The 27366-nt window shown below is 44.8% G+C and overlaps 3 protein-coding genes across 4 annotated transcripts; all 3 read right to left on the bottom strand.

Moving 5' to 3' along the window:
* Nucleotides 1-68: 68 nt before the first annotated feature.
* LOC122397641 (tetraspanin-9) lies at nucleotides 69-14163 on the bottom strand. 2 transcript variants are annotated; one of them, XM_043396924.1, is made up of 5 exons: nucleotides 13963-14163; nucleotides 7888-7994; nucleotides 3650-3841; nucleotides 3376-3558; nucleotides 69-1584 (listed from the first exon to the last, which is right to left on the bottom strand). In XM_043396924.1, the coding sequence occupies exons 2-5, from the start codon at nucleotides 7948-7950 to the stop codon at nucleotides 1249-1251; spliced, it is 774 nt and encodes a 257-aa protein (XP_043252859.1). In that variant the 5' UTR covers nucleotides 7951-7994; nucleotides 13963-14163; the 3' UTR covers nucleotides 69-1248. The 2 variants fall into 2 exon arrangements, with proteins under 2 accessions (XP_043252859.1, XP_043252860.1); XM_043396925.1 differs by lacking the exon at nucleotides 13963-14163 and adding an exon at nucleotides 8486-8982.
* Nucleotides 14164-15223: 1060 nt separating this feature from the next.
* LOC122397790 (protein THEM6) lies at nucleotides 15224-17382 on the bottom strand. The gene is made up of 3 exons (XM_043397190.1): nucleotides 16826-17382; nucleotides 15810-16024; nucleotides 15224-15690 (listed from the first exon to the last, which is right to left on the bottom strand). Exons 1-3 carry the CDS (start codon nucleotides 16968-16970, stop codon nucleotides 15454-15456), a joined length of 597 nt encoding a protein of 198 aa, XP_043253125.1. The 5' UTR covers nucleotides 16971-17382; the 3' UTR covers nucleotides 15224-15453.
* Nucleotides 17383-18218: 836 nt separating this feature from the next.
* LOC122397789 (protein THEM6) lies at nucleotides 18219-25620 on the bottom strand. Its single transcript, XM_043397189.1, has 5 exons — nucleotides 24990-25620; nucleotides 24053-24508; nucleotides 20990-21204; nucleotides 20235-20420; nucleotides 18219-19980 (listed from the first exon to the last, which is right to left on the bottom strand). The coding sequence occupies exons 2-5, from the start codon at nucleotides 24207-24209 to the stop codon at nucleotides 19870-19872; spliced, it is 669 nt and encodes a 222-aa protein (XP_043253124.1). The 5' UTR covers nucleotides 24210-24508; nucleotides 24990-25620; the 3' UTR covers nucleotides 18219-19869.
* Nucleotides 25621-27366: the final 1746 nt, after the last annotated feature.

The following is a 27366-nucleotide window of genomic DNA, read 5'->3' as shown; positions in this document are numbered from 1 at the left end:
CACATCCTCTACTGAATTCGTAATTGCACGCAGACGCGGAAGCAAATCAAAGACGCGCGGTTGTCGCATAAATATATTATTTATTAATCAAACAATACACGTACAACGTTTCTGATGCAACGCAATGCAATCGTACGATTCGCTTTCATCGTTCGCATACTTTATCGCAGAGCTTCTTCAACTATCGCGATCTCCCAAGGGTTTAACATTCTTCAAGATCGCGTGCACTTAAAAACACAGCAAAGAAAGATACGTCGATTGCATACGATATTCGTAATATCTGATTCATATCTGAATTAGATAATTCCAAGTTAGGAACAGTGTCTACAGATTTTCAACAATCAGGAGTTAATAAATGGGAGGACAAAGGGAATTTAAGAAGCCCTGCCCTGTCGAACCATGGTCCCTTAAAGAATTAGTAAACGTTTCGTGCTGCTAGATTACCAACTACACGACGGTGTGTATAATAAAATAAATATACGAGAAAAGAAATGTCCGACCGACGCCTCCCGGGGATTTAAAGCTAAACGAAATCTCGAGGAGCGCGGTTCCAGGGTTCCCGCGGGAGCGTGTGGTCCGATCTTAAACGATAACGAGTAGAAATACTTGTGCGTTTGCGCAACCAGGCGCGTTAATGCGCGTAACAGAAGCGGACAAATCAATGGACAAGTTGCACGCGAAACGATCGCTGGAAGCCTGGTTGTACAAAAAGCGATTTTGGTATACGCAGTGTGTGATAACGTTACGCAGTGGATAAACAAACTCGCATGCAGAATAACATAAAACGATTCTCTCGAATACATCTGTCCAAACCGCTTCAAACATCGAAATTGGGCTCCGTGACGGCAGTCACTTCCGTTTCGTTTCTGGGACAGTACGCGCACAGTCGTCGACTCGTCACTATAGTTCGCAATTCCGAGCTTTTATCATTGAAACGTCGTTCGTCAAGAGCAACGACCGTTACACTCGTGACTGGACGTTCACGTGTCGCTCGTCAAACATTTATGCCCCACTTTCTCGAATTTAACGACGCAATGGAAACGGGGGGGCTACGTCTCGGCGCGACAAAGTATCTTATCAGAAGGCAACGAAGAAACTTTTTTTAGAGGGATTCGGATCCCGCTCGACGGAGCGTCCGAACGATCGAAATCTTCTTCAGCCGCGACGAAGAAGATCGTGATCGTTGGCGAGTAGATCGTTTTCCCGTGGATCTTAGACGCTCGTTTCGTCCAAGATCCATCTGAAATTCTAGGTGTTCGTGGTGTCGTAGCTCTTGTACGTGTGGGAGGATCTCTTGTGCCTGACGGTGCAGAACAGTATCATGCTGGCCACCTGTCCGAACAGCTGAAGGAACGCGACCACGAGACCCACCGTACCGACCACGTGAAGCCTGGTCACCAGCCACATTTGAATAGCGTGAGCGCAACCTTCCTTGTACCAGAGCTCCTTGTTACGTCCCTCCGGGTCCAGGCGACCGCAGTATCGTTCCCTTTGAATGCAACAAGAGTCGGGAACACGATCCTCCGTCGGCCATGCGTCGATCTGATACCAGTCGGTGTAGTCCCGCACGCCGCAGCAATGGAACTGAAATCGTAACAAAAAGTAAGCTCCCGACGTTGTAACAGCGATGCAAATGGTAAAGAACATTCTATCTTGACGCAGGATTTCTCGCAGCCTGGTCCAGAAACCTGAATTCGTTGAATTTCCTTAGCTGGACTGATAGGACTCGTAGGCGTTGCATGAATTAGGAAATTGGCCTAAAGTTCGTTACTGGAAAATTTCTGTCCCCACCTACCAGCAATCTTGGATGATAATTCCATTTTGTAGAACCAGGACGAAGTTAGCTTTAATCTCTTCCTGGATTTCAGTAAGGTTTACTAAACGAGTCAAATGAGCAGTAGAAATTGCTGAAACTACTTTGGGTATGTAGCGTCAAAGTAAATGTGAAAATAAACATAGAAGACAGCATAAATTATAGTAGCTGGTATAGTCAATGGATAGAGGATGAAATGCCCTTTAAAATGAGCGTTTGAACGAGTCGATAGCTTTATTAGTTCCGGAGATATAGCGATTTTAATTTCGAGTCGATGCGGTGGCTAGTTTCGGAGATACGAGGGTCCGAGCGTTTGTTTACGTTTCATTGATGCGAGGTGAATGACCGCGCGCGCGCTAGTAGTAGCGCGTAGTAAATTCTTGGAAACACTACGCGGAACTAGGTCACGACAGTCACGTTCGTGGGGTAGGTCAGCACGACGCACGTGCGAGCGAGAGGACCGAGGCGCTAGACGAAGACAGAGAGAGTCGAATTAAGAAAAATCACCCCTTCACATAAATTACGATATCTCGGAAACGGAAAGTCCGATCGACAAAAACCAAAAACCGTTTTAAAGGGGAGGCTTTGCCGCTTCTAACGATACCTCGATAATTAATAAAACGTTAATAGCTTCGGAACTGCACGCGTCTAAAGTTTAACTATTTTTAATACGCGTTGTTAGACTGTTCCAAGACAGTTGAAACTGTAGATTCTCTCCTTTCATCTTTGCTATACATATATTTCCTATCAAAGATGGTTGCTTATCTTCTAGACTGTGTTCTGAATGCAGTCTGTCATATTGAATGCACTCTTGCATACGACGAGCAAATGCTTAGTTCATTCAATTACGCAAGCATCTCGATTTGATGCCGAGCACGCGTCTGCAATTCGCTGTCTCGCAGTGCCTTTGTCCTTGTAATTCGTAATCTTAAGCAGGTTGGTTACAAGATAAAGCAACACGAACAACGGACTCGTCTCTTCTGGTAATGAGTCTGACGACGATGGTCTCGAGGTACAGAAAACAAATGGAAGAACGTGAAACGAGTCCGTCATACATCGGTTATAGAAGATGAAGCATCGATGATCTAGTATTCGTTTCATGGCGATGTAATAAAATTTGCATCGAATCGCGTGGAACTTCTCCGTGGACGTAATAAATGAACTCTTTTAAATGAAAAATAGTACATTGCTGTCTCTGTGTTCGATAAAAGGTAGAGACGATCCGAATACATGGTAATCGAGTCGTAAAACTCGCATACGATCGAGCGTTATCTCGATGAGAGATACTTTTCCTGTTGACGAGACGCGAACAGTCTTCTGTCAAGCATTCGTTTACTCCGTATCGGTTGTTGACGATAAACGTTCGAATTTATAGCCAGATCTCGTTGCAAATGTTCGCAATAAATTATCCCCTCCACGTTCCAGCAAACACAGGAGCTCTCTCCGACGTATCTGTGAACTCCAGCATCGTCTACTTCGAATATTAAATCACAAGTTATAGGATACCATAGTGGTGATCGTTTGTAAACAAATTTTGTGAATGCTCGCGAGTAGTCGTTTACCTCCGTGTGTATGTGGTCCCATATAGCGGGAAGCATTCCGGGTTCCCTGGTCAGATTATAATGTTTCTCGATGCCGAACAACAGCTCCGTTTTCAAGCTTTTAGCGAGGTGCTCCCTGAAGATGAGGGCCAGCGTGCCGAACATGAACTCGACCAGGAACATCAGTATCACCAATCCGAAGTACTGCGGACGGAAACGGTCGGATAAAAATGATTAGCGGCGAAGACGATGCCCGTTTGAAGGTGAACGTCTGTAGGAATAGGACACCACCGACCGTGATCAGCATGCATCTGGACTGAAACCAGGCACCGCAGCATCCGAAGAAGGCGATGACGAAGGTCAGGCAACCGGCAGCCAGCAGAAGCGAGTCAGCTGACGCGAAACTCAAACGCGGCACCAGGGTCGTGTATCCGGAGTAAGCCAATCGCAGCCAGAGGCCTGCACCCAAAATTCCGCAACCGCATAACTGTAAAGAAAATTACACCGGTCAGAACGCCATGGCCTAAATGCTCTCGACTGTGAAGCCGGGGAAAAAGAGAATGTCGCGTAAATACGCGGGTCGTTGGGTCACGGGGACCACGACATCTCGAAATGGAATCAACAAGTTACTGTTTTTTGAGGCAAACTTCCAGTATTACTTCTCGTGGATTCTTACGTTTTACTTTTCAGACAAATTATCGCTTTGGCGACAGTTTTAGAAGCGCTATGATAGCTGAACAGGTTCTCCTTGACGATTCAGTGCACAGTTATGTCGTCCCTGTGTCAACGCGCGTGCAAGCGCTTCCGCGCGTCCCCAACGGTGTCTATGGTTGCGAAAAATCGCGATCCACGGGACACCGGAACGGGTTTCCATTTATTTTCACCGCTTTCGGAGTCGACGACGATCGACGCCGGATTTCGAGCTCGCTCGCCATGAATTATGCAAACGAACGACGATCGACGCGATGGCGTCTCGAATTGCTGAACGCGTCGCGCGTCGGGGCGACGCCAATGGATTTCCACGCACGGTGAGAATCTCGATTATTTAGCGTCCGCATAATAGCGTCTGGAAATGTGGGTCGTGGTACGAGAAAGCACGGCGTTTCGTACTGAGACGTCGATGGGACGCGAGACGATTTTACGTCGCTTTTCACCCGCGGATCACGCGAATCTCGAGAGCCGTGGATGTGAAACGCAGGATCGATTTACGGGTATCTCGATTCTTTTCTCGCGGTCGCGGCTACGGTTTCCAACAGAATTCATGGGAGAAGCGTACTCCCCGGGAGTATCGGTGACAGAGATTAGAAGGGATATTGACCTTTCTCGGAGATTGTTGCGGTTTAGCAATTTGCCATCAGCGAGACCGAGTCGCTCGACCGAGAAAGAAGCTTGCGATTTCTACCGTTCCATTGTCCGACTCGGTTCAACCTAATTTCGATCTGTGTGGTCCGAATCCCATCGATGTACACGGCGGTCTTGACGACGGGAGGCGTAACGGTATCGCGTCCTTTATCGTTCCACATTTCTAATCGCTGTCGCTCCCATATCGGCTGACCGTAGATTCTCAACCCATCGACGGTCAGATACTTTTCAGATCTACGGTCCAAAATGCACGGATTTTTTTTCATATAAATTCGTGTCTATGTTCTTTGATAATATTAGAGTTTAATGTAACCTCTGTTTCTGATTTGTGGCCGAGTGTTTAACGCGATGAAACTCCGAAGAAAAGCAGCGAGGTTTTTGAGGGGGCACCCGGTGCACAGGTGACAGGTTACGGTCAATTTGTCGAGTTAGTTGCGAGCGGGAAGGTTTTCGAGCCAGGTCGGGACAAGCAAGTCACCGGGGATAAGACAACGTGTAATCTACGACGAGGCTCAGAGAGGCCGCCGACAGACTATTGACCCTGCACCGGCGAACCCGTCGAACTCCCGTAAATTAGCATCTGTGCAGTAACGACCGCGTTATCCAATCCGGTTAGACGAGTTCGAATGAAGTAATTTAAGCGTCGGGCCAGAATCGCCTAGAATCGCCGCGCTCGAACGACCTAATATCGGCGCGCGTGCACCGGCACCGGTTTTATCAGCAACGTCGCTCGACACAGTTGGCCACGAGGAATCAATGAACGGTCGATTAAACGATTAAACGATGCTCGATTTACGTCGATCGAGAAACGAGTACCGTTAAGGATCTACTGAGAATAAAACGTCGCTTTTTCGGACGATTAGCAAACCTACACGGAATTGCAGATGCAATTCCAGCGTGTCCAATGGCGGTCGGAACTGGTCGAGCGTCCAATTAAGGGCGCGACACGCGTAACGAGGTCTTTGAAAAATGCTACCAGTCTTCCTCAACTTCGATCGATCGTTAAAATTTTATCAACCCTTTCGAACACCGATAATCGACCCGTGTTTATTAAAACGCTTTTTATTAAATAATTTTTGACACCATCTTTCTGAAACGCTCTGTATATTTGAATGCACGGATCGGTTATGCTACGTACTAGTTTCTCGTAGCCGACTGTGCGGGGAAAATAGACACGCATGCTTTACAGTTACATTCTGTGAATTTCCATAAAAATAGTAGACAAATTATGGAAATATTCTATTAACGTGTAAGGAGGGTTCAACGAAGTATGACGCGCCCGAGGCGAGATATAATAGAGAGCATACGTGCCGCGAATAATAGCAATAACAAATGTAATAATATTTTTTGAGGACTGTTCAACATTCTTCTACCCAAATAATATTTAAGATTTTAAATCTTCGTTCCTAATAGTGTATTTTTGTCTCAATTACGAAATTATATCATCTTATCTCGCTCTATAGTTCAAATCTCTAGAATCTGATGTCTAGATTTTGAGAATGAGAGTTGTTTGCCGACATTATACACGATAATAAGTACTTCTTTATCGTCGATGCCTTGTGCTTCCGATCGTTATCTCGCCGAAAGATAAATGACTCTCGAAGACTTAATTTGTCCACGCTACCGTGTATACAAGGTGTTCGACCACCCCTGGGAAAAATTTTAATGGAAGATTCGAAAGAAATTTTTGATTCTCGTCTTATTTTGGCCTCTAGATACTCTCATTCAAATTTCTTCCCATAGGTGACCGAATACCCTGTATATTCTTTTCAAATATTACCATAAATATTCTCACGTGTCTATCAAGTAGTTAAATTCATCAGCAAGCTCTACTTCCCTCCGTTTCTATTATAAAATGCATGTCTTCGATTCCATCATCGCTCGTACATTAATTAAACGTTGCAATCAGATTCTAATTTTACATTTTCTCCCTGAACGCGAATAGATCTCCAAGTCACTCGACCAGAAGGCCGAATACAAAGAGGAAACGAAAGGCACGAAAGCATCCATCATTTTGACGTCTGTCCGATTCCAGGCTGAATATAAACAAAGATGATCGCTCCAAACGAGTTGTAAATGGCGGCAGACGACGATAGAACGCGAAAGGAAAGGAAACAGCGACAAAGTGTACCTGTCAAATGCGCTAAGGAGGAAAAGTCTCGTCGGACGGACGTCTTCGGTGGTAACGTAAGTTCATAGCTCATAGAGCACGGTTCAATGTCCTATTTAAGACTACCACGCGGCGGACGATTTCAAGTGGAACAATAAATTCGAGAGGAGAGACGGAGCAGGCTGGAATGCACCGAGAATGACAATGCGCGTCGATTTAATAGCGCGCGTGGGCTGTTCCTACTGTTCGTGCGCTTCTCCTGTTCATCTGCACGAAGTGCAACACCGACTGCAACGATGGAAATTAACTCGTCGATTGTTTCGACGTTCTGCAGCTGGTCGAGGAGTCCACCAGTGTCGGGCAACATCGTTTCTCGAGCGAATTTTACAAAGCAAACCCACAGGTAGATCTGTATTCGTTTTATGGTGATACGAATAAATATGGTAACTTTAATTTCTTTTGTTTTATTCCCTGGCCCCGTAAATGCTATGCACCCCAAACAATGTATGTTCCCTGGTCAGTGTTATCTCCGTTTTAATCAGCTGTTTTCGAGAGCGTGACCAAAAGGGCCTCGATTGCGCGAGCCGCGCCAGCGAAATCGCGAAAAATCTTTATTTTTAACTCGTTCGAAAAAGGCGATGGAGTTAACGGCAACACGTAACGAGCGCAACTCGTTTGCGCAGGTTTCAGCAAATCCAACGAAGAAAAAGTGGCCGCGATGGAAATTAATTGGTAATTAACGAGGGCGCTACGCGGAACGTTAAGCATCAATTTCAACGAAATACGCAGATAGATACGTTCGACTTCGTATTACTGGACGCTCGATAATCCGCGACACACTTCCACAAGCAGTGGGAGCACCAAGATAAGACGCACAATTTGGATGCAAAAATTATTTTATCGCTTCCTGTTGCACATTTCGTATTCCGAGACATAACACGTTGACACTGGCTGTGTTGTGCGAGCAAATAATTTTACACGGGCAATAATTACGAGATAGCTCGTTACATATTCTATTTTTATTCGAATAAGCGTTTAGTCCTGGTTGATTGATTACTCACCCAGATAAGAACGTTGAGGGAGCAGAAGACGTGCCTGATGCACGTGTATCCTGTGCGGCTCATGGCTGGATCCTTTGCGAGGTCCTCGTGGCAAAGGGACTGACTTCCTAGAACCCACGGTAAACGGAATGCTATGATTCTCTGGCGTAAACAGACCTCTAAAAAACTTTTACCGTCGCCCGCAATCGTTCCGATCTGCATATGCAAAATCGTGAAAATATCGCGAAAGTGCTCGCGTGCACGCGTCGGCCGATGTCTAATGTCGCTTTCTACCGGAGGATCTTAATTGACACGTGCACGGATTTGGCCGTCGACGATCGTTAATTAACACGCGTGAACTTTCGCCGCGCGATCGTTGGATCGAACCCGTGAATTCGATCGCGACGGCGTACGCGAACTGCCAGGAAACGCCTTGCCCACCAACGAAACTAAGTCGAGCAAAAGGAAGGGAAGAAGGAGAGGCAGACGGAAGATGAAGATACAGCGGTCTGCGTATGTAGTCGAATTCACAGGCACACGCGACGATCGTACAACACAAATTCGTATTCTCCAGCGATTATTTTCGGATCCGCGATTTTACCACCGAATATAAACTTACGATCAACGTCTCGATAGGGAGGCTCCCATTTTCTTGTCGCACGATGAACTCAACGGACGCGAAGATACAACGCGAATCGCACCGGTTGACCCGATCGAGCGCGATCCTCGTCGGTCGAGGATCCGTTCCGGTATGTTCGGAACCAGGTTGATACGATTGGCTGTGTGGCCCCTTCTGGGCCTTCTAGGTCCCCTAACGGGACACCCTGTCGGCGGAGAGGCCTCTCACCTATACGCGATCCCGATCACGATCGCTCGGAGGTAGAGGCAACACCTACGGATAGATCTGCTAGCGTGGAAGACGTCACTTTCCTACGGACGCCCGCTGCGAAACGTGCGAGCCGTCAAGGCCGTCGGAAATCTGCCACTGTGTTTTCCTTTCTGTACCGAATCCACCGATACCACGACCGACATATTTCCACGCTTCCTATTCAACGCGTCGACTCTTTGCTAAAGGACTAAAAAAGTTAAGGAATACCGAATACCGTTGACGATTTATAAAACTCTGCAACGCCTCGATACGTCGAGGATTTAGCATTCGACCTTTGGACCCGATAGACATCGCGAAATCCGCGAAAGCATCGACGCTGCGCAGCCCCGACAGGATGCAACGGATCACGATGGACTTGTAAAGGCCCCACGGTATTCCACGGAACACGGTCACGACGATATCGGAAACAACAATCTCGGGGAAACACGCCGCCAGTGTTCGACAAGTTCTTTTTCATGCATTAAACATCCCGGTTCGCGTAAGTGTAAATAATGGATCGGACGGCGCGCGTCGACCCGCTGAATAAAAGATCCACCGGCGTAATTTTACTCTCGACTTGTCGCGAACTGTTTTCTCGATGGTCACCGGTGACCGGCACTCGGACGTAACGTCAAGATAATTAAATACAGCGTCGAATAAAGGTACGAATTGTGGAAAACCCCGCGTAAAAAATAACTGGTCGACGAGGACAGAGTTTTCTCTCTCTTTCTGGCGCGTAATTAAAGCGACCGATTTCACTGGATTATTAACATTACTCTCGACGCTCGTTGCGTTCGAATAAAGACGGGAACAACGCCGATTATCGTGCTCTCTAATCTCGTGAAAAGAAGCAATGCACCGGACGATTGCGCGCGACGCGAAACGATTCTGGTTCCAGCGGTCGATCCCATAGATCGTTTCGCGACGCGAGTTTCTCGCTGGAACGTGCCCGATTGAGACACGAAAGGGAATTTCTTTGCACAGGTGAGGCGACATCGGCGGAGCAAGAAACCGGGGAACGAGACACGGCTTATCTCGCGTAATCGAGCGTAACGATTCGAACCGGCCAACGAATCGCGAGAGCACGAAAAGAATCGTTTGATAGCCACCACGTATTATTTGCGACGTCTTCCTCGACGGTCGGACAAAAAGCTCGTGATTTATACGACGGCACCGTTGCGTGCGAATTTACGATCGGCAATTTGGCTTTTCTTGTCGCCGTAAACGCGAATCTTCGCGAGTTAATGGCGACTCTGGACGCGTCCTTCGCCGATGATGGAGAGCGTGAACGTCGTTTCGGTAAGTTCGCGAATCACCGAGGAATTCACTCGTGTATTTCTATTCTTCGTGGATCGGTCTGTACTTTGTTATCGGGATTGAACAATATTGATTCGCCTTATCGCGGGACCGAACACGATTTCACGCGTAACGCAACACGGTATCGCGATCTATGCTCGTTGCGAACGGAGCTAGTTAAACAAACGTGACCCAGTGTCCCGAAACGCCCAGAAATCGTTCTTTCAGGAAGGAACGTACGCTGTCACGAACGAGAAATCGTCACGGAACGATAAGTAAATGAACCTTGTCGAGACGTGGAGGGGTCTTCCGCTTATCAACGTTAACCCTTTCGATTTCACGATGTTTAAACCCGCCGAGTGGCGAGGAAAATTTAACCGCGTTCGCTCCGGGTCTCCGCGCATTTTCTACGCTTTCTGTTTATTTCCACATTAAGGTTACGCTTCGGGAGCATTTCAAATTTTCTCTTTAGAGTACCTGCATTCGTTGGGTGACACGGTTTCACGTGTTCCACCGTTTTTAACACCAGACAAAGGCAAGACCAGGCAAAATACGGTTCTTCTTTTAATTAGAATATAAATACACGCGTACGGTTAGATCGATCGAATTAAATGTGCACGAGTTTTGCAATTTTAAATCGTGAATCTAGCAAGAAATCGATTAGAAAAACAGCACGATGGAGAATCTGTTTTCGAGCGGGGCGAGGTCGACGGGTTCGGGGGCCAGATCCGTCAGGGATTCGCGTAGCAGGGATTAATCGTACTTGAAATCAATTCGTGCGAGCGAAATGGAACCGCAAACGCGGCGGCTAATGAACGACGAAGAGAGTACAGGGGGGCGTAGGAACGGTCCCTCTTGCCGCGACTTCCTGCCAATTGCGGACAATTTGCGATCATCTATGATCTCCCCGCTCGTCGCCTCGACGGACACGGTGTGGACGTTGCTTAAACGTAAGAGTTAACGCGGCACGATTCTTTTTCTCTTTCTCCCTCTTTCTCTGGCCCGTGCGTGGCCCTTCTCGCTTTATGATACGTACATACGTGCCATCGGCGGCTGCGCATTAACACGTCCTACGCGCACAACTTCCCACGTGACGTAATCGAGGAAAGGACCGACGTGTGCACACACTCGTGTTCCATCTTAGCGTGTAATTTGCGCGATCTCGATTAAAGAAACGCTCGTTGCATTTGAAATTCGCGCGCCGGCCGATCCGCGATCCGCGATCCCTCCGAGTGACATTCTACGCGTCGAGCTTTGATAACTAAATTTTACGCTCGGTAAAGTCTGATTGAACGTCACGATAGCACCGAATGATGAGTTCGTAATGTTCTGTGCGGCTGGGGAATCCTTCGTTCGACGCAATTTCTTAATAAACGACAATGGCGTCGTCCAGGGCCGTTGCAAGGGGATCGTTGGAAGAAACCGCGGTCGATTACGGGAGACCAGAGGGTCCCAGCGTCATAATTCCCAATTTATTACAATGTGCTCGTTAATCGCGAGACGATATGCGACCTCGTGCACCGATCCTCCCACGTGGCCGAACCGAGGATCGAACAAAGGGTCAGAGGCGCCGTCCGCGTCTCGTGTCTCTTAATCCCCCGCGACGCATACGTGATTGGTTTCTCCAGTCCCGGATTACAGGAACACGCGATGGAAACCTTCTTCTTCTATTAAAAGACCAGGTGCCCGATCTGTCATCGTTCGATTGCCCCGAATATAGCGAGAGAACGTTTTTGGGACTCCATTTTCGAGTCTTTCGATTACTGGCACCTTCGAAATAATGAAATCGACAAGCAGGACTCTTAACACTGTAGTAACAATAATTAACACCTCGATAGTTCACAGGAAACTCTATGGAGAACCTTCTTTAAAAAGTACTCGTTCGGGGGAGTATGAGTCATTCGGGGCAACAGCACTATTGTCGTGTAAATAGTAAATCTCTCTTTTTCGTGGTGTGTATGGCGTGTTCGTTTCGCGTGGTAAGTGTGATTTTTATTGTCGCGCGTAGATATTCTACTTCCGTAGTATTTGTGCGTGACAACTGGGTTAGATACATCTACTGTATTTGGTTCCGCGACAACTGCGTTCACTTTGTATCTATTTTAAATGTATAAGTAATAAGCCAGAGTTCGCTTCTAGGCACTGATCGACGAACGATCGATCGTTTCACGCGGCCGTTGGCCAACAGGTGGAAAGTTTCGATCTCGGTTTAGGCGAAGGAGAAAGAAGCTTCCCACGAACACGAAAGAAAGCGGAGGACAGGACCAGGGGGTTAGGGTACCAGTGGAATACGACGATTGTTCCGCGAAGAGGAACATGGGAAGAGAAATCGCCGTTCAGCCGGTTCGCACGATCGATTTCCTCGATGTCGCGATCGCGCCCGCGGATTATCGAAGCGGCTCGCCGCGACAATTAATTAACGTGCTTAATTCCAACGCGTGGGGAGAAACCGGGGGGGTCCTTGATCTAGAAACTAGTTTCAATCGACGATCGTTAAAACGCTAATACGGGCATCCACGTGCACGAGCCAAACTTTATCAATTCCCGGTGTCATTTACATTTTCTATTAATTGTTCTCTACTTCTATATCTAACACACCTATCAAAAAGAAAATTAAAATCACGAAACATCATATTGACAATTGATACAATTAAACGTAACATTTTTATAAAATGTTTTCCGAGCGATCGCAAAGAATCGCAACGTTACGCTTGTGGAAGAGTCCGGCCATAATCGTCAGCTGGCCGGATAGATTGTTTCTCATATTATCGCGGGAGCAGCATGGGGACCAGTGTCATTGAACAATTCGTATTAGCTTGATTATGAGATTCGTTCATAATCATTATTATGTAATGCGAGGTCTCGATTGCCTTGCGTAACCGGTACCACGTACGAAACTGTGTGACCCGATTGAACGTCCTGGCCATTCTTTTTCGAGAAAAAAGATCTTCTCGGCAAAAATGTTAAGGAAAAGTAAATTACTATGCGGAAGCTGCGCGTGCTGACGTAACGGTCTCGACCATCGGACTAGGACGGTTCGCTGGCAACGAATTAATTCTTCCCGCGGTGGGTTTAAAAGCGTTCCGTCGAGGTTAACGAGGTCTCCCGCGGTGCACGCGACAAAATTGCCACGGAGCCTTGACGAAGACAATTTTCTGCACGGAACGAAGCGAAGGAATTCACGACGACTCGTTCGGTTTACGAAATTCGAAATTAGCGAGATTAGCCGCGCGACGACGGATCTTACGAATCGGTTAAAATTGACGGAAACGCGAGCAGGAGAAAGCTGAAACGCAAAACGTATCGTGAATTATACGTGCAATCGATTCGTCGAAGCGGATGGCTAACGAACGATGGCGAAGAGATTATAGTAGGTTTCACCGTTTCCTACGGAAAACGCGGATCGCGTAACTTCGAACAATAGCGTGTTTATCCGCGTAGGAATTTTCCTGATGTAATTACGTAATTTCATCCGTGGCGTTTACATGCGAAGACCGCGAATGCAAATACGCCTCCGTGCAGCGGCATCGGTTATTTCTGCGCGAAACGTAACGCGATCGAATTAAAATAAACGATCGCGACCGTGGTAACGCTGTCGCCGCGATCGTCGAGCAGCTGGTTATTCATCAGTCATCTTTAATTTATGCCTGACACGCGGAATTCTGAAAAACGAGACAACGGACGCGCGAAACAACGCTGACGCTCCTAAACGAGGCAACGCGATCGTCGATAACGTTTCTAAATTCATTTCGAACGCGACGAAGTTGAATTCTTATTTTGTTCGCTGTGGCGCAAGCAGAAAGTTCATCGTCGTTTGAAAATTACGCAGAGAAAGGAAGCAGAGCGTCGGTAGAAATGCGCGAGAAATTCAAAGTAGGCGGAAGTAAGCGAGAACCGGTAAATGCTGTTCGAAACGTGCTGATGCCACTTACAGGTGGAACGAAGATGAGAATGGGCCGGTGCACGATCGACAGGAGCTGTCAGAAGCTCTTGGACACTGAACGGATCACGAAGGTACATGGGAAGCGGAGTCAAAGGTCGTCCCGCGTTCGCGACAGGTTTCGAGTTCCCGGATCGACTGCACCGCTGTAACATGCAGAACTCTCGTACATCCGTTCTCCATCAGTCACCGTGAAACGAAAGTCGCCATCTGACGGGAACCGTGGAAATCCAACGACGCGAGGGAACACGCCGTGACATATTACGCGAGAAAGAGTTATGTCACGGTTGCAGCTGCCCGAGAATGGAAATGCTTTTTCGAATCGCGATTCCCTTTTTTGCACTGACAGTTCCTCGTCCTTTCTACCGGCCTGCGGCTCGAGTCGTTCGTAACGTTCCGAACGGGCGTACGATCTACTTTACGTAAGTCTATTCGAGCGACGACAAATTCGATGGTACGATATATTCGTTCTGTAATTAAATTTTAATTAATGTTGAAAGTGTGGTGGAGGCACGACGGACGAATCCCACGATGGGGACCGATGGAGATAGAGAGGCAACGAGGGTGACGGGCTAACGGCAATAAAGTTAATAGCATTATTGTTATTTTCCTGTATCCTGATATAGACTATAACTGATAACGAATTCGCGGTATTAACAGATTTTTCTGGAAAACTACAAGTGTAACTGAAGACGAAGTATAATAATTCGCTATTTATTATAGCCACGCCTTGCTTTCATGTTAAGGAATGTCAATTTTCGTGAATTAAAAAAATATGAAATAGACAAGGAGTTTGGACACAGGGTATCTATCCTTCGAAAAACCGTAAAAAGAAGATCAATTTTTTAAAGGATTTACCAGTAGAATACTACCTCTTAAGATCTATAATTTTAACATCTTACTCAAACCCCTTCTAGTACAAGTAATTGATCTTAATCATAACAAGATGTACTCGCATTAAGTGCAATAATTGCTAATTTAAGGCCTTGATTACGAACGCTCGAATAGAGCTACCGATTGCATTGTATCATTTTAATACTTCTAAGTATTAATAACGCAGAATTAGAATGTCAAAGATTATTTAGCAGATTGTAATAAGTACCACCTTAAAAATTATACTAAATAAATATATGGGCACTGTATATTATTAACAGGATGCCTACTATGGAGGATATTTGTTGGTACAACGAATTACCGATGGATCATAGTATCGAGCGTGGTTTAATTTATATAATAAACTCACATTCACACCATCCAATTTCAACCAACTTTTTATTAGTCGTCGCGAGAATAGATGGCAGAGATTAGAAAACACAAGGTCCTATACACCAGTCTAATCGATCGTTTATTCGAAAAGAACGTGAGAAATTCAGAACCGTCGATTTATCGATTAAAATAATCGTCGGTCGTATAGATAAAACAAAATAAATAATAAATTGCGTAACACGGGAAACGTAAAAAGATTACAGCTAAACGGCGTCTATCAATTCTTTTTTTTATACTTTTGAGAGGATTCCTCCATCGAATTTATCCATAATTGCAGTTCCTTCGTGATCTCGGGTCGTTGAGCGTTAGGTTCGACCTCGAGAACAATTTCGGACACCGGAATATCGAGACCCGTGACCGTTTGTTTACTCAAACCGACCGCTCGAATAAAACCGTCCGTCAAGCTGATGAACTCGTGCTCCAAGTAGAAATTTTTGCCTTCCCAATAGACCAGCTACAGAAACGAAAACAATCTTTTAATGCCATGGAAATCTAGTCAGCGTAATTAACGAATAACTTATTGATTATTTGACATTAACGATCGTCGATGATTCCAATTAACGGAAATTATACCTTCGTGGTGACCTTGTACGGCATAAAAATAGGTATTGGTCGTCTGTATCGCGTCGAAGATGCTCCTTGCACCGCGCCTCCGCCTCTTTTAGCGACCGCCGCGAATATACCAGATGAATCGTAATAATGGAAACGCGCGAAATCTAATTCGCGAAGATATCGCGCGTTGTTCATGTGTTTGAAGACCAGATCCACGTCCTGCGTCGTGCACACTCCTAAAACAAAAATGTTATCTATTAGATTGGTCCATAAATTAAAAATTACGTCAGTTTCTGTTTAAATGGAGAGGAATAGTAAAAGGATAAAGGTTAATAGAAGCTAGAGAAATAACACAAGAGCTCCCCACCACTGATCACTTTGCTCTAATTGCATGGATCGATGAATTTAATATAATGAACATTAATATAATAATAATATAATGATCGACGTTGGGTCGTTATCAGACAAATGTAAAAGCTGTTCCGGTGAAACGTATTTGCTTATCGCTGACCCTTCATTGACATCAATAATGGCATCTTGAATGTACGTACGCAGCGTCCGGGGTCACGTGACGTAAACATAGCGCGTAAAGCTTCATTACTACGTTAAACAGTAAAGTCATTGACTTGAATGGCCGAAATCAGAATAATTTTCGTATATTATTCAACGAGTTATACAATACTTGTGCGTATCGTAATAATCGACGTTGATTATACGAGAAACACGAATCGCTAGTCACTGTTGCTGTGAAAAATGACGCGTATCAAATTTAAGGATTCATGTACGCTTTACGAACGATACTAATCAGAGCGTCTCCTGCTTTTTTCCCGGCTACCAAAATAGATATTTAAAATTAACGTGTCATCTCGATCAACCACACACGAAGCACCAAACACCAACACTGTACTTCCCGAAAATATATTAATAAGACACTCTCGGAACAAATAACTGCTTCCTGTGGCAGGAAATCAAATATTGACGCGAGTTTAACACACTGTACGAACGATGTGAAATAATACGCGTGGAGAAACGCTTACCATAGATCGTGGTGGTGTCGAATATCTTCTTCTTCTTGTGGAGAAGTCTGCCCACGCCAATGGTGAAACCGATTCTAAGGAAATAGTTTACATCGAAGAGGATGTAAAGGGCAAGGACGATCGTCAACAGGCACGCGCAGACCATTGTTCTGTGGTAGTTCTAGAACGCGAGACGTGGAACGGGAACGGGCAGGTTGTACGCGACGTTCACGTATACACAGACCGAAGAAGACTGCGAGCGGTCACCGTGAAATTCCAAACAGCGATGAGGTCGCTTCTTACTCTATGAGGTAGTAACCGGTTATTCATCCTACAATGTTCCCTCGTAAACGTGCCACGGTATTTGTGCGCCGAATCCAAAACAAGCGGTCAAAGTATTAGGACGTTCCATAAGCAATGAGGAATTTTACCTGTATTAACAATTCCCGCGACACATCAATTTTTTTTTATTTTTCACGATCCTTTTCGAGCTAGAAATCAAATCTTTTACCCCGTTTCTGTAGAACCCTCTAAAAAATATCGAATCAAAATATCTTTCTACTTCTGTACTTATATTCAATAGTAATTGAGAAATTAAAGATTGCCCCCCGAACGTGATGCGTTTTCGTAGCACGCGGGTGTCCTGGAATTAATTAAAAGAATAGCATGCATACGTGGTTGTTAAATTTGAAAGAAGTCAATTCACAAATACCTTTCCAATGTTTCTCTTTTCAACAGCACACTGATATTTCTTCAGGTATAAGTATAATATTCCTTTTTTTTTTGCACTATGAACTTTACATTAAAATGCACTTGGATAGTATAATTATATGACCCTAAAATGACCTACAACGCCTTACTTTGAAATCGACAGTCACACTACACGGTCGTGGACATTGTATGCAATATTCAAACCATGATCATGCATGCGATACGTGATCCATGCCGAAAAATCGCCAATGATTCTACGGAACTTTCCTGGTGTTCCTTAACGTTTAAAACTCGGTTTTAATTTCGAAACATAATATAGTATTTTGAGAAATAAAGTACATCAGAGGCTCGCACAATTCGATATCTTCCCACACCTCAACAAGCTTGTTAAAAAGAATTAAATGGCGTCGGTGACCTGTACTCTATATATAGAAATCATCTTATCAAATTTCACGATATTTCTGATAAACCACTCCCGAGATACAAAGCAAGAGATCAACATATGCACTTACATAAATACAAAATTTTCCATTGCCCTCCCACTACCTCGTCAAATATTTTTTTTAAATTACCATACCAAATTTCATGAGCTTCCGGTAACATACGTGCGCACATATACAATTTTATAATCTCTAAACATCAAATTAAAGACATTGAAAGCAGATGATACCGACAACAAATACCTTCGAATAAAAATGCATTCCCCATCTAAAGAATATTTATTGCTCCATCTGGACAGTGGTTCAACGACATGATTATCAACACAGTATTATCTGACACAGTGATATTATTATTATCTAGAAGTATAGTAACGTCTCCGGGCGCGTAGACGCGCAATGCTACTGTCGAGACTGGCTACGTCGTTGGCTACTTAATGACCATACTACAATGCCGATTTAATCCGAAGTTCGGTGAATCGTAACCCTCAGAAATCCACTGATAGAAATGGCGTCAGTAACGAATAATATACATATTAATTCAAAAAGTCGGTTGCAAGTATCATGCCGATATGACTGCCGTCGGATAAATATTTTCTATAGCTAAAAACGTAATGAGAAGACTTTAAGACGACATTAATTGGCCAGGTGATTAACACGACAGTCATAAAGCTGAAAATATCACACTCCAAATGCTCGATAATCGCAGGACGGCGACGTTCCATCACGATTCACATAAAGGCACGTCCAGTGTATTTTATTCAGTACAACGGAATGTCCTTGCAATCTCTTTGACGAACAACAACAATCATTAAACTTTTTAATTTCGAATTTGTATGCAAATGGTTTCTCAATTATGGTAAGTAATAGAAAATTTTCCAACTGAAATTCTTAATTTTTGTGACATTAATAAATTAACATCGAACCGAGCGTTATCCTGGCGGAAAAGAGCTCATCAGCATTGTTAATTACCGTTCGGCTGGATCGGAGAAACACGTAATGAATTATTCGTTGTGTACCCAACGAGTCACAACACAGATCATTGCTTCTTTGGACTGCAAATAATTTTTCAAGGTGAGTTTTGGTGCCTTCCTCATTGCACGCCACGAATATGCATTGTATTACTTAAAAAAAAAAAACGGATAAAGATTTACACCAACACCATTTTGCGGAGAACGCAAAAACGTTCCGTTTCACCCAATAGAAATATAAACACCGGTCTCTCAACGCGTTTGTAAAATAGATTGTTCCATTTCTGCTATCCTGCGACGAACTACAAGTATTCGACTTTCCCTCCACGCGAGTCGTTACCGACGCCAGTCACGCACATAATAAAAAATGTAAATAACGCTTTGCGTATCGCGGTAACTTTTAACAAAGTATTCAATAAAGGCGACCTTTCAAGCTTTGGAAGCTCCATCGAAGTACATCTCTATCATTTATAGGTGCAAATTTCTTGAAAGTCACTCTGGCATCCCGTTCTACGGTCGGCCGGCAGCCTTTCGTAATATACTTCGTAAATAAATCCATTGAAACATCGACTCGTCCGTGGACACGTTTATTCTCCGTGCGCAAAGAGGCAACGTCACGATCGGAAACCATCACTGTCGTGTAACAAAATAGTTTCACGTCTATCTGTCTTTGTACTCTATATCTTTTTGTTTCCCATTGATCGAAAGGTACTTTCTTTGACACCTTGTACGCGTTCACGCCTCCGATCCCATTCGCGTCGAATCAATCTTTAAGTGACGACGACCGAGGCTACGATCAATAAAAGTTTTAAGCGTAACGATCGCTCGTACCCTGCCGTCTCGAAGAGAAAAAATTGATCCAGAGCGATCGTGCTTATACCGTCGTGGTCGCGTAAACGGAAGTGGAGACGACGCCGTTCGCGGTTGACGGCGTGTCCTCTCTTTGTCAGCAGTTCGACGTCACTGCCGGTGCCTGACGAAGCAGCGCCGACGAGATTTCGTTGCTCTCCAACCACCTGGCGACTTCCGGTGGCATCTGTGGCCTCACGTGCGGTATCTGCAATGCAAACGTCCGTTAATCCACGAGAAAGATTCGTTAAAAATGTTTCACGTTTCTCGTAAACTTCCAATCGTTACGTGATTCAAAGTCTGCACCTACGAAACCTTGTGCAACATATGAATCTTCTTAAATTGACGGTCATATCCGATTCATACACAAGTTTTCCAGAGATACGATCGATGAGTCACGTCGAGCCCTTACGAAAGAAGGAATGAACAAGGTCGTGAGTCATAGAAGATGGTCAATTTCACCTGAGTTACACCCGCTTCTACGCTTCCATTTTGCTTCACGCCTCGCTCCATGAGGGAACCGATTACGGCCTCGGCGCTGCAGTCCAGGAGTCTCTGTTTGCAAATCGCGATTGCCCTGACGAAACCGTCGTTGGGAGTGATGAACCGGTGCTCCATAAACACGGACTTCTCGTCCCAATATATGATCTGCAAGGAACGCAAACCGGGAAAAACTTTCCTTCCGCGTTCGTATATTTGATTCTTTCCTACCGCGCATTACGCGCAACTAATCAACGACCATTTAGCCGCTGACTGTCACGAACCGTCGTCAGTTTCGCTTACAAGGAACGAAACAATCGATTCTTTATTTTATGATAAACCGTACAATCGAGTATTTATTATATATTCCGCATGCGCCGCGATAAAATTGATAGGGAAGGATAGAATACACTTTCAGTTTCGGTGCGTCACGCACTCGTTGAATGCATACAAAATCATAATGGCTGATTAGCACCACCTGTCGCGCTCGAACAGCGACTCGAACGATTCTATAACCGAACGCGAAAGGTTACGATTTGGTTCTGCTGTTTACGTTTGTTACAGGATGCTTCGAATAGAAACAGCCTCCATTATTTTTCCAGGAAACTATTGAAAATTTATGCTAACGATACTGAAAAGTACCGATGTCGCCTTGTAATAGAGTTGTAAACAGCTTGCAAAGATTCTGGGAACACCGATCAAAGTCCAACAAAGTCCGTAACGGGGAGAACGCATACCTTAGATGTTATTTTAAAGATAGACAGAGGCTTGAGGAATCGACGATAACGAATGGTCGCTGCACCTTGCACGACTCCCGATCCTTGCGAACAGATTTCGCGATACAAGCTCGTCCTCTCGTAGAAATCCGCTCTGGCGAAGTCCAACTCGCGCAGATACCTAGCGTTGTTCATGTGGTAAAGAAGCGTGTCCACATCCGTAGTGGTGCAAACTCCTAGAAACATCAAACATTAATCCAGGGATCGTAATACGAGAATAAGATATATTTAAATAAAAAAGGAATGCGTCGATCGGACAGATTATTCATATGGACGCAAATGTATTAGAAACAGTTTTTGTTGATCCCGGATCGTTGTTGAATTTATGTAAAGTAACGTTATCGACGTTTCTAAATTTCAAATTATTTTGTCTCTTGTCTCATAAATATTTATTTCCTCAGTCGATGATCGAATGTCGCCCGCGTCTGGTTTCTCATTCGGCATTGAACTTTGACGAGCCGATTCCTCCAACTAACGATACAAAGTTGCCTCTAAATTCGATTCGTGTCCGCAAGTTTTATTGCTCGCATCTATAGCAGACGGAAGTAAGCATTCAAATGAGTATTAATCCAACCGTTCGAATACCATTTGCTTAGTTTGCTGTACTTTCAAAGCATATAGAATATCAATATTCAGAACAGTCTCGAATAAAGTTTTTTTGCTGCATAAGCCTGCGTTTGTAAAAAATATTCTTCGGGAGTCAGATACTAAAAACTTGTTTCCACGGGAAACGGGAATGGAAATTTGTTAAAATTTTAGAACTCGCAGAATAGGGGGGCCACGTATAAGGGACCTTGAGGCAGTTAGGAATGACGAAGTAATTTCTAGCATGAAGGTTTCCTCCCGAAAGAGTCGTTGACTCTCGTGGGTAAAACTTGCCAGCGAGATATTTTTATTTTGAGCAACCAGACAATAATTGTAAATCCAAACTTGGATCGTTGGGCGGCTGTCTCGCTTTAGGGATTATCGATGTTTCGAATACTCGTGGAACCACCGAATTAATTACGATTTTTATCGCTCGAATATCTCGTAAACTATCGAGTGTCCGAGCAAACTGCTGAGTAAGAGCCAAACGGTTTCCGGTACTCCATCCAGCTAGGAAGCCTCATTAAATTCGTAGCATACATCATGCGGTCCCTTGACAGGCGTAATTACGAAACGCGCGCGGTGTTTTCGATCGGCATTAGTGGATTAAGAACACGTGAATTTATATACGGTCGCGTGAGCGCGCGTCCTGTCGCGTTTATTCGATGTCGCAAACGATCGGATCGAACGGAAGCTCGATGGTAGAAGCGCGAGATCGAAAACGCGCGGTAATGGAACGCAATCGGTCGATTTCCTCGTCCGTTGCAAGGACTAATAAATAAAAGATTAGCATTCGTTAGAATATACAGGCATACTAAGCGCTCCGAGGATTTATTATTATTCCTCGTGGCAGTTACACGGCGTGACAAAGATGTACGCACGTTCGCGTCGAACGTTTTCCGAAGACCACCGCGACGCGATGAAGGATCACGATTACGGAACAAGTGCAAAACATTCCATCTGAAAAATTTACTCTGTTTGTGTCGTTTCCCGAAAATGCGGTAAAAAACATTTTCTGACCGATCACGTATATTTTTTCGTTCATAATATAATACTAGCCAAACCCTACGTCGTTTGATGTGGATCAGTTTACGTTCGCACGTTTCGGAGAAAACGTTTATTGCTGTAATTTGCGTAATAGCAACTAATAGCAGCTAATATTTTTCTAGGAACGAAAGCGAGACATCAGTCTTCAAAATGAGACTAAAACGAAACGTTTAGCTCGCTTCAGTCCTAATTAGAAAATTAAATGAAAATTCAACACGCTCAAAACGCTAAAAATCATGCTAAATCATGACCCATATGTCCAGTTAAATAAACAAATATTTTCATTTTATCGCTCGACTTCGAGGTGGCGAGCGTCGTTTGATGTGGATCAGTTTACATTCTCACGTACTGGAGCAAACGTTTATTGCTGCAATTTGCGTAATAGCAGCTAATCCTTTTCTAGGAATAAAGGCAAGACATCAGTCTTCAGAATGAGACTAAAACGAAACCTCCATCTTGTCTCGGTCCTTATTAAACAATGGAATGAAGATTCAGAACGTTCTATCGGGTTTAACTACGTAACATAAATGTTTCTTTGTGGGTATACTGTTTAAAAATTGATTTATTACCGCATTTTCGGGAAACGGCACCACTGTGGCGTCGCTGGTTCAGTTTTGCAGAATTTAGCCACCCCAGCGCTATGTATAATCAATACTAGCGCGGATTTGCGACACGAGCAACCGGTCGGCCAACTGATTCGCGCATGGTAGGTCAAGGTTTACGGGAACGAGACCAAGATAAGTCGCTGAATTGTAAGGATTCTGGGCTTACGTGGAGACAAGAAGGAGCGCGAAATGCATATTCGCGTGTATTTGCGTTCTTGGACAAATACCGTTTCGCCTACGAAGCGCGGATTATTATGCGACACCAACGCGCTTAAAGAGGCAACGCGGTTAACGAAAAAGTACTTCGTCGTATTGATATCCCCGTTTTCGTGCCACGAGATCAGCTTCTAGTCTCCACCCTCTTAAATGTCGTCTTTAACCTTTTAACTGTCGCGCTCAAGGATCCTCGAGCGTGGAAGAAGCAATATTACTTTAGGTGCTCGAGTTAACGAAGATACCAGGTGTACCTCTTGGTGTTTACGAAGAATTCTGTGTTACATTTTAAATTTAGTACAGACTTTGATCGTTTGAAATACGAATTTCCAAACGAATTGTGTTTAACTGTCACGTGCAAGAAGTTACGACATTATTCCAGACATTCGAGGACACAGATTCTTTGTATCGCCACAGAAGGAATATATCGCAAGTAAAATAAAATATTTTCCCCTGAAATTGTCTGTGTTTTTGAAGTGGGAAGCTTGGATGTTGCAAGGTAGCCTTGCACGTATTTGCCGATTGCAAATTACTAGACCGTTGTTGATTGCTTAAGAATAAGGGATCAACGTACCGTAAACAGTGGTCTCGTCGAGGATGTGAACCTTTTTCTTGCAGAAACGCGCGAAGAAAACGGTGAAGAACATGCGCAGGAAGTAGTGGATCTCTATTAGGCCGTAGAGCAGCACGATGCCCCCGAAGACGCCGGTCAGGACCCAGCAGGTGACCATCCTGGCGAAGTCTTGTTCCTTTCCACCCTCTGACAGAAACCAGGGAAGAAAACCCGCGCGGTCAGACTTTGGAGTTTCTCCACCGCCGGGAAGCCACGCTCCACTTTATCGATTCGTGGACGAGTCTGGCGGCGTCTCGTGGCTCGTTTCTCGCGAATCCAGCGCTGCACCGCGCGTTTAGCATGACAATAGACCACAGGTGTACCGCCGCGCGATTAACAGTCTCATTTTGGAAGACTAATCAGAAGGGTCCGTGCACCTTGCACCGGCGATATCAGCCCCGAGGTACCTCGAACACTCTGTAACGTGACAAACGACTGAATGTCCGAACGCCTCCGGCAAACGTCGTTAATGCTTCCGCGGAATGTTTGCGTTTTACATTTAATACCGTGCACGTGCAATGTTTCACTCGGGGTCGCAGCGTTTCGGTGTCACGAAATAGAGCGCTCGATACGACGCGAAACGCGAGATAACGATCCGAAATATTACGCTACGTACGTCCGGTTACCGGTGCAGAGCGACGCGCGTTAATTCCTCTAAAGAGATAAAACTACAGAGTCAAGGAAAACACCGCGGTTCGATCCGCGAGCGCTTAGAACGCGAGTATGACGGAATCGCGCGACTCCTGCCAGCTGGCAGTTGATCGCCGATGGACAAGACGATAAAAATAGGTATCGATGAACCGCGTGCATCTTGCGATACCGGTAATCGTTATGTTGCGACGAGGGACCGCGACGGAGAACTGTAACGCGACGATTCAAAATTTCGAGGGAAACCTACTTTCGATACTTTCCCCTTCTGGTGTTTCGGCGTTTGTCACGCGAGTCACGTTCCCTGTTCGTGGACGATGTTCGAAAATATCCGAAATGTTCGCGATGCGCCACCACGACGACACGTTTCCTTTTCGTACGGAGATTCCTCGATGGAAACGGCGAGTTCCGGTCTCCGTCAGGATTCCCCTATCGCTCTTCAAGCTCTCGCGAAGGCAGCTTGCGAATCGATGATCGCGCGCGTCTGCCGGCAGATTTACCAGCCGGGAAACCCGAGGATGCGTGGCTCTCTGGTCTGCGTAGTATGTTCACGCGTCAGCACACGCTCCACGAAACGCGCACACGAAAACACACACGGAAACGCGAGGACGACGAGGGCGGTTAGGAGGTGTCCGTTCGTGTCGACGACATCTCACGGACTGCTGATCGACGTCTTCCCGAGTTCGTCGTCGCCGTCGGCGTCAGAGGCGCCGGGACGTCCCTTTTCAGAAGTCGCATCTGCGCCGAGGACATCCAACCATGAAGCCGGCTCTCCTAGTGGGAGACGAAGCCTCATCGTGCGTTGACGTCAGAATCCTTGGCATCTGGTTTAATGGAGAACCGAACTTTGTTGTTGTTCGCAGACGGTGTCGATTTTTACCATTCCGAATCGACGGCGTTGCAAACGCTGTTGAAAAAGATATTAACGGCGCTGAGAAAAAAACAAACTCGTTTTGCCGATAATCGTTTCTGAATCTATTATTACGCGAATCTATCGCCGAAGCTGGGTAAATTTTATTCCTGATTAGCGAATGTAAATTTTACAATCACTCGTTAACTAACTGTTGTCCGCGACTTTGTCCGCCTTAAAATATGCGTTGATGAATTCTAATTTACTGATCGAAACGTATACGAAAGTTAGTCCATAAATGTAAAATTACGTTCCCAATCATGCGTTACATATTCATCTTTAATATCCATTCGTTAATTTGCAAGTAAAATCAGTATTTTTGTATTTGCTTATACTTTACAAAGTACTCTGATGTTATAATTTTATCTATTTACGCAACTCCTTTCGCATACGTTTCGTTTTTATATTATTTCATTAAATTAATGGGATCCTTTGTTCGCAACACGGAGATGGGGAATAAAATGTTATGATTTCCTGTAAAAGTAAAAGTTGCATGGATTATGGGTACAAAAATGAATTGGAAATTAATACCCTTGTCCTTTACGGGTTTTTGCTCGTTGATCCGTGATACACGTGACGTCTACTGCTATACCCACGTAGATTATTTATAATAAAAGTCAACGCAGGCTTCCTCGATATTTATTAATAAAACGTCGGTTTAATACCATAGAACATTAAAGAGCAATTAATGACGCAAAGAAAAACCGTAAATCGGAACCCCAGTATTTATTATTGATGTATCGTTACACGATTCGCCGATTACATTGTTTGATCGAAGCGTTATTATCATAATTGCAATCGCAACAGAGCAATGTAACGTCGGTCTCTCTCCCGTTTTCCACCTTTGTAGAATTTTAACGAGAACGGTGTGAAATTTTCACTCTCGAAGTGACGCAAAACCGATTACAGCGTATTAGCATTGTCGACACTACGCACAAATTTGCAATAACAAAGTACCACGCAAAACATCAATATAATGGTTTCCTGAAAGCAGTCACGTCTGTTTACCGACCAAAAGTAACGTTTACATTACTATATAATTATTGAAGAAACTCGTAGATAAGTAAGAAAGCGATAAGAAAGGCAAGTACAGGTCCGGAAGGTTCACGAAAATGTGTACACAATTTAATAATTTTTTCTAATGTACAGACTGGTCGTGGTCGGTAATTATGTCGATTTCAATAACTTCTTTTCAATTTTTTATGGCTACACCATGTAACCACTCCGCGACGATACAGCACTTCTGAGAATTACACCGAACAAATTTTACGAGCTTGCGAAAGGCGCGGTTCTTATCGCAAATTTCCATTGAGATCGGTCCTGCTTGTTTGGCCAGTTGATCGATGGCGCGATATCTCACGATCAGTGAAAACTTTACCCCCTTCGTTGTACCTTCACCCGCATTTGTTCCACGAATGATCGAAAACTGATAATCTGGATAGTCTGCGGCTCATCTTGCGAAACGTACGAAAGTACACTATGTGTAATTGCTGCGTAGAGGAGAGCAAGCATAGGTTCGTTAAACGTTGTTTGAAGGCGAGGCATGCGCTAACAATACGATGCCACGACGGTGAGGTTCTGACCAGGAAACGCTTTCCTACTGATGTTTTATGGAAAACGTGTGGCCCGCGAGCGATCGCGGCCAAGAAATCGGCACTGGTTCAAATCGGGGAATAAAGTCACGTGCGACGTGAGTACTTTTGATGTCGTAAAAATT

The sequence above is a fragment of the Colletes gigas genome, unplaced genomic scaffold, assembly GCF_013123115.1.
Source record: "Colletes gigas isolate AHSC1104 unplaced genomic scaffold, ASM1312311v1 Colletes_gigas_Sc00010, whole genome shotgun sequence".
NCBI lineage: Eukaryota > Metazoa > Arthropoda > Insecta > Hymenoptera > Colletidae > Colletes > Colletes gigas.
The sequence above is the reverse complement of the archived record's forward strand: the minus strand, read 5'-3'. Positions and strand labels throughout refer to the sequence as shown.

Excerpts from the sequence above, each read along its gene's own strand:
- LOC122397641 (XM_043396924.1), bottom strand. The coding sequence starts at position 7,950 with ATGAGCCGCACAGGATACACGTGCATCAGGCACGTCTTCTGCTCCCTC. Across the intron at positions 3,842-7,887 it reads CCCTCAACGTTCTTATCTGG|TTATGCGGTTGCGGAATTTT; the intron begins GTGAGTAATCAA and ends TTTTCTTTACAG. Across the intron at positions 3,559-3,649 it reads CCAGATGCATGCTGATCACG|TACTTCGGATTGGTGATACT; the intron begins GTCGGTGGTGTC and ends TTCCGTCCGCAG.
- LOC122397790 (XM_043397190.1), bottom strand. The coding sequence starts at position 16,970 with ATGGTCTGCGCGTGCCTGTTGACGATCGTCCTTGCCCTTTACATCCTC. Across the intron at positions 16,025-16,825 it reads CGACACCACCACGATCTATG|GAGTGTGCACGACGCAGGAC; the intron begins GTAAGCGTTTCT and ends TTTTTGTTTTAG. Across the intron at positions 15,691-15,809 it reads CGTACAAGGTCACCACGAAG|CTGGTCTATTGGGAAGGCAA; the intron begins GTATAATTTCCG and ends TCGTTTCTGTAG.
- LOC122397789 (XM_043397189.1), bottom strand. The coding sequence starts at position 24,209 with ATGGTCACCTGCTGGGTCCTGACCGGCGTCTTCGGGGGCATCGTGCTG. Across the intron at positions 21,205-24,052 it reads CGACGAGACCACTGTTTACG|GAGTTTGCACCACTACGGAT; the intron begins GTACGTTGATCC and ends TGATGTTTCTAG. Across the intron at positions 20,421-20,989 it reads TCTTTAAAATAACATCTAAG|ATCATATATTGGGACGAGAA; the intron begins GTATGCGTTCTC and ends CGTTCCTTGCAG.